The sequence below is a fragment of the Chenopodium album genome, chromosome 25 (assembly GCF_948465745.1).
Source record: "Chenopodium album chromosome 25, dcCheAlbu1.1, whole genome shotgun sequence".
Classification (NCBI taxonomy): domain Eukaryota; kingdom Viridiplantae; phylum Streptophyta; class Magnoliopsida; order Caryophyllales; family Amaranthaceae; genus Chenopodium; species Chenopodium album.
In genome coordinates, this window is record NC_137858.1 from 28954544 (window position 1) to 28960055 (window position 5512).

The 5512-nt window shown below is 34.2% G+C and overlaps 1 protein-coding gene across 2 annotated transcripts; it reads right to left on the reverse strand.

Annotated features, from left to right (window-relative positions):
• Positions 1-396: 396 nt before the first annotated feature.
• Positions 397-4388, reverse strand: LOC145614858 (transcription factor bHLH74-like). Of its 2 annotated transcripts, XM_081669923.1 has the most exons (10): positions 4258-4388; positions 3479-3557; positions 3009-3316; positions 2422-2652; positions 2271-2336; positions 2113-2181; positions 1318-1389; positions 1082-1222; positions 908-989; positions 397-792 (listed from the first exon to the last, which is right to left on the reverse strand). In XM_081669923.1, exons 2-10 carry the CDS (start codon positions 3552-3554, stop codon positions 770-772), a joined length of 1068 nt encoding a protein of 355 aa, XP_081526049.1. In that variant the 5' UTR covers positions 3555-3557; positions 4258-4388; the 3' UTR covers positions 397-769. The 2 variants fall into 2 exon arrangements, with proteins under 2 accessions (XP_081526049.1, XP_081526048.1); XM_081669922.1 differs by having other exon boundaries at positions 3009-3557.
• Positions 4389-5512: the final 1124 nt, after the last annotated feature.

The window sequence follows — 5512 nt, forward strand, 5'->3', positions numbered from 1 at the left end:
GTCAAAACATATTAGTCATATCACTCATATGAGATCTAACATAGCCATATATACATTTAAGAAAAAGGAAGTAGTAGATCAACCTCAAGGCTGGTATATTCATAATAGTCTAGTACATGAATACCTCTCATACGTAGAGAAACAATGGATTCCCCAACAGCAGGTGCACGGAGGGTGCCATTTGATTACGTACACTTTGTATACTAGCATGCCATTATGCCAACATAAGACATGACACACAAGATTGGATATGATCCCGAACCCGGGATGAGAAGGGACCATGGACCTTACAAGTTACAATTACACAATATTGACACAAAGATGAACAAGTAATTGAAAGAAGCATAAGGAAAAAGCCTGATCTCACTTCTCATACTATCAATCATCAAATTTAAATTTGGATCTCTTTACAAAAAAATTTCCTACTAATCATAGCAATCAAAACATTTTAAAGCTTTGCGTTCGCAAGTTAATGTTGGGTAAAAAAGAAAAAAAAAAAAAAAAATCAATTGTCTTTAACAAGTTTTGAAACAGCTTTCTCAATTTACAAAGAAGTTGTGAATCTAACAAGTCACCTTGTTCTCTAAAACTCGAAGAAAAGTCAGGAACTGAACACCTATACAACACCACACTACAGCCTTAATTTTCCATTTTTCCTGCAAAAATAATCTTTTTTCTTCGTTTTTCTAGTTGAGTCAAATGCGCAGTAAACTAAATATTGAATTTTCTGTTAGAAGAGATCAGAACCTGCGTATTTTCCATAATAATCCTACAGCTCAGTCTTTGAGCTACCTGTCACAGTTCCAAGGATAAAATTTCAGCTACAATCATAATACCAATAAAAGTAAATTTTATAGAGAAATAATTATACAAAGTAAATACGAAAAATAAATTAATTTTTTCCTACCATTTGGTCCTAGACCACCAACAGCAGAGTTAGAGTCAAAACCCATATGAAGAAGACTTTGCAGGTCACTATCCCATACAGCCTGTATGAGCCAGGAAAATAAACATGTTACACTATTTTTCTAACACTATGAAAACAGGCAAGTTACTTTTTTCAAGGGGTTTGAGGGTTTACTTGAGGCATGTGATGATATTGCGACGCTGAATTTGGCATAGCAGTCAAACTTTGATGGATTCCTTGAGAAAATGGATGGGCAGAGCTCATTCCTTGGTTAAATCCAAGTGCAGACGATTCATTACCTCGTGAGTGCAGAATCTAAGCAAGAGGAAATGAGTGCAAGCTCAACACTAGCTCAATTATTGTGTAATTGAATATGGAATTAACAAGTCTTTTGAAGAACTTATGCTTACATCTTTGGTTAGAAGTCTCTCAATATCAAAGTTCAGCTCAGGGTTCACGGTGGAAAGTTTCATTGACAGAAACTGTAACAGGAAATAGAGAATGATTAGCAAGCATATAAATTCCCCAAGAGTTCGTTAATGGCCAAATGGGTTCCCAAACCAAAACTAACATGTGCTATCAGCATTCAACAATGATTGCAGTAGTACTATTTAGCAACCTCAAAAAATTTAAGTCTGATAAGTTCCAATATTTTCTGTACGAAGCAACGAGTATTTAAGTTCATTTCAAGATTAAAACGATTTATGTTTAGTTCCAATAAAAAAAAAAAAGAGAAATTCATGCAACTTGAGATAATTGTTTGTCAGCTAAAATAAACAAAGCTGTAACAAAGTAAATGTACGACTATATGCAAATGCTGTTTTTTCAGGAAATTGAGAACGAAATCAAGTAAAGCAAAGAAGGTTTCAAACCTAAAATGTAGCAATCCACGACAATGGCAAAGACATGTACCAAATGTAAGAATTGATACATGTGATATGCCGTAAGCACTACTGGTTCTCTTTGAAAATGGGACTTCACAATTAATAAGCAACATCTTAGAAGATATATATCCATCTCTGCTTTTTGAGAACAGACAAATCCTACAAGATGGAGTTACCAACATGCATTTTGAACTTATTTTATCAATCAATTAACTTTTTCACACTCGTTTTATGCCTTCTAATCTGCTTTAACTGAAGGTACAAATTTTTTTAAAGACAGTATCCAAGCAACAAAGGGCTACACCAAAACAAATTACGCACCTCAACCTGCTGCTGGAGCGATTGAACATAATTGATTATCTCATCTAGCATCACAGCTTTCCCGGTAATCTTGAAATAATTAAGCAAATCATGATCAACTCAGTTAACACAAAAAATTAGTTCTACCGCAACTAACAAGTAAAGGAAAATTTAGTCACCTTATTACACCCAGGAACAAGTTCTTGAAGAAGTCTCATTCTCTCACTGATCTTCTCTCTCCTCACCTAATCAATGGACATGGCTTATGTTCAGAACATATACATTAAGTTTTAAGTTTATACCACAAGCTAAGGTGTTCAAACTGATTACCCTTTCCGCAAGGCTGTGACTATTTGTTGCTTGACCGCGTCTAGCCCTCACATGAATGTAATTTTGCTTTGGAGCCTCTTCACTTTGAGAGCCATCTTTCACCTGTTTTCCTGCTTGTGCACTGGACGAATTGGCAACAGCATTTGGCTCGTTTCTCTTTTTCTGATCATCGTGTCCCTTTTGGCCCGACACATCACTTGAATGATCTTTCTGCGGGTCTCCATCAGTAGTCTATCATGCACAAAATCCATCATATTAATCAGCTAGTGCATCAATGAATTACCCAGTTCAAGATACACAAACTATTAAAGGTCATCATTGATATAAGCCCAAACCCCACTTATGGGATTAAGGCTGTAATTGATCGATTAATACTGATATAAGCCCAATAATCTAAAGCAGGACTCCATCACATTATCTAGCTAACTAGCTAACTAAATACAATACAATACAATACATTTATTACAATAGCCAAACAGCAATAAGAAATTGACACATTTGACAAACACAACACATTAATCAATCAAATTGCAAATACATTTTCACAAATTACACAAGTCAATCAAGTTACATAAGCTGATATATACCTCATTAGTCGGAGAAGGAGACTCGGAGTCTCGCTTCCTCTTGCCATTTGGTGATACTCCTACAGCTCTCCCATCGACGATTTGGCAGCCTCGTTCAGTCTGTGCAACATTCACCGATGACTTCTCATCGACGCCCCTTCTATTGGATGCATATGCTTGAGGAAAGTGAGACTGTGAGCCCCCATGTAGGCCAAAAGGACCAACAATTTCAGGGAAATTCTGGCCCCCGAACATCGGAAGCTTTGGCAACATCTGATGAGCAAGGTTCGGATCAGCAGGGTAATTACCAAGGTGTGAACTGCTAACCCCTTGAGATTCAATTAACATAGGATAGGAAGACGACTTTGTCAATTCACCACTAGAAACCATAGAAGCACCACCATAATTTCCACTTTGATTACCAAGATTAACCATTTGATCCCAACTAGAACCATAAATTGAACTTAAAGTCGTAGATCTTGAGATCATACCCGAAGACGGCGAATTGGGTATAATTTCACCATTATGATGGAACCCCATTTGATTACTACTCCCATCATCACCCATATTCTACAAAACAATAACCAAAAAGACCCCAAAACGTAAGTTCGTTGTTGATATATTAATACACAAAAAATGCAACAAAATAAAATAATAAAAAATAACAAAAAAGAAGCTCAAAATTCAACAAACTAACACAAACCCAGTACACAAAAGAGGAGCAAAAAATTGATAAATTAAGTAAAGGAGTTACAGCAACTAAAGCCAAAGTGACTTTGACCAAAAATGAAACTTGTTGATATCTTGTATGACTCAACAAGGAACAAATTACCTTTGCAGCTTTTTATTAGACACTGACTAGAGATGAGCTAAAGTAAAAAGAAGGCTCTTAATTCAGCATCCTATGAATACAACCCAAAAAAATTGCAAAAAATATAAAAAAAAAAAAAAAAAAATGGGGATTGTGTAAATCCTTTGTATCAAGCATAAAATCTACTACCCCGTACCCCGTATCTAAAAGTCGTTACACCACGGTTCAAACATAAGGATGAATTAGATTCGAAAAGATAGAATTAAGTTTGTGATTCTTTAGTAAACACGACTGATGATGGATGACTAATTAGCTAAGTTATCCCATTGCTAAAAGATCAATCAAATGACATACGTAATACTGTATGAAATAAATAAACCGACAAGAAAGTGATGAATTTTTCAGAAGCATAAAGTTTTGCAAACAAAGAAGAAACGAATAGCATTATTAACAGCTCACCAGTGTTGCATAAAGAAAGCAGATTCCCTTTTCTTGTTCTTCTTCGTTCTACCTTTTAATTATTCACTCAAAATAATAAACAAAAATGAAAAAAAAAAAAAAAAAATGGATGATCTGGGCTACCAAAATCAGAAGGGATCAGGAATAACAACTACTCTGTAATCAAATCGACAGTTCGAATCGAAATGGGTATCAAATACTTTCAATAATAATGGATCAAATTTTGTTATATTTGTTCAATTATCAGAATGAGATTTCCAGAAATTCAAAGGACAGTGAATTGAATTGAATTAAAGCATAAAAAATATAATAAAAATAAATAGTATGGATCTTAAGAATAATAATAATAATAATAATAATAATAATAATAATAATAATAATGGGAGTAGTAGAGTAGAGTAGATTAGATTAGATTAGATTAGATTAGATTAATATAGTAATGTAATGTAATGTAATACTAGAAGGTAAGGAAGAGAGAGTGTAATGATTGTGATTTAGGAGAGAGAATGAAAAAAGGGTGGTAAAAGATTGGTTACCTGCTGAAGCAAATGGTGACATACATTATTTTTTAATACACTCTAACAACTACTGCCAACTGCTCTTTGTTTGGTAAAATCATTTCCTAAGAACTTCAATAATTTCCTTTTTTAAAAAAAATAACACTTACTTTAACTTTTATGTAATCTTTTAACTAAGCTTTAAAAATAATAATTGTATCAGAGAAATGCGTTGATTAGTTAGTTTTAATTAGTAAATAAATGGGAACTTGGAAGAGCAGAGTTAAGAGTTAAGACTTGAGAGGTGCTTCTCTTGTAGCCCAAGCTTGTTGGTAGTATATTTTACTTTTTGTTTTATTAATTAATTTTTTTTTTGTTATTTTAAAATATGAAATTACTGACACAAATGCCAACTATTTCTTAACTAGCCTTCTCTAAACAATTTGCTGTTTCCCCTCAAAAAAAAAAAAAAACAATTTGCTGTTTTACACTCATTTTTTCTGAGTGCCAACTAACCCCACTCTTTGTTCCTTTTTCATTTCTTTTGATAAAACTAACTCATTATTGTGTAAACTAAGGTTCATGGGCTCATGGCCCTATATAATCACCCCTTTCGTCATCTACATTGTCCACTGACCACTGGTGTGGTAACTGGTAATCATGGATTATCTAACTGGGAAAACAAATACTACCTCCGGTCCACTTTAGTAGCAACTTTGGGGGGGTTTGCGGAGGCCGAGGCAAAACTTTTAAGGGGT

Excerpts from the sequence above, each read along its gene's own strand:
- LOC145614858 (XM_081669922.1), bottom strand. The coding sequence starts at position 3,554 with ATGGGTGATGATGGGAGTAGTAATCAAATGGGGTTCCATCATAATGGT. Across the intron at positions 2,337-2,421 it reads GTCACAGCCTTGCGGAAAGG|GTGAGGAGAGAGAAGATCAG; the intron begins GTAATCAGTTTG and ends TCCATTGATTAG. Across the intron at positions 1,390-2,112 it reads CGCTCCAGCAGCAGGTTGAG|TTTCTGTCAATGAAACTTTC; the intron begins GTGCGTAATTTG and ends TTCCTGTTACAG.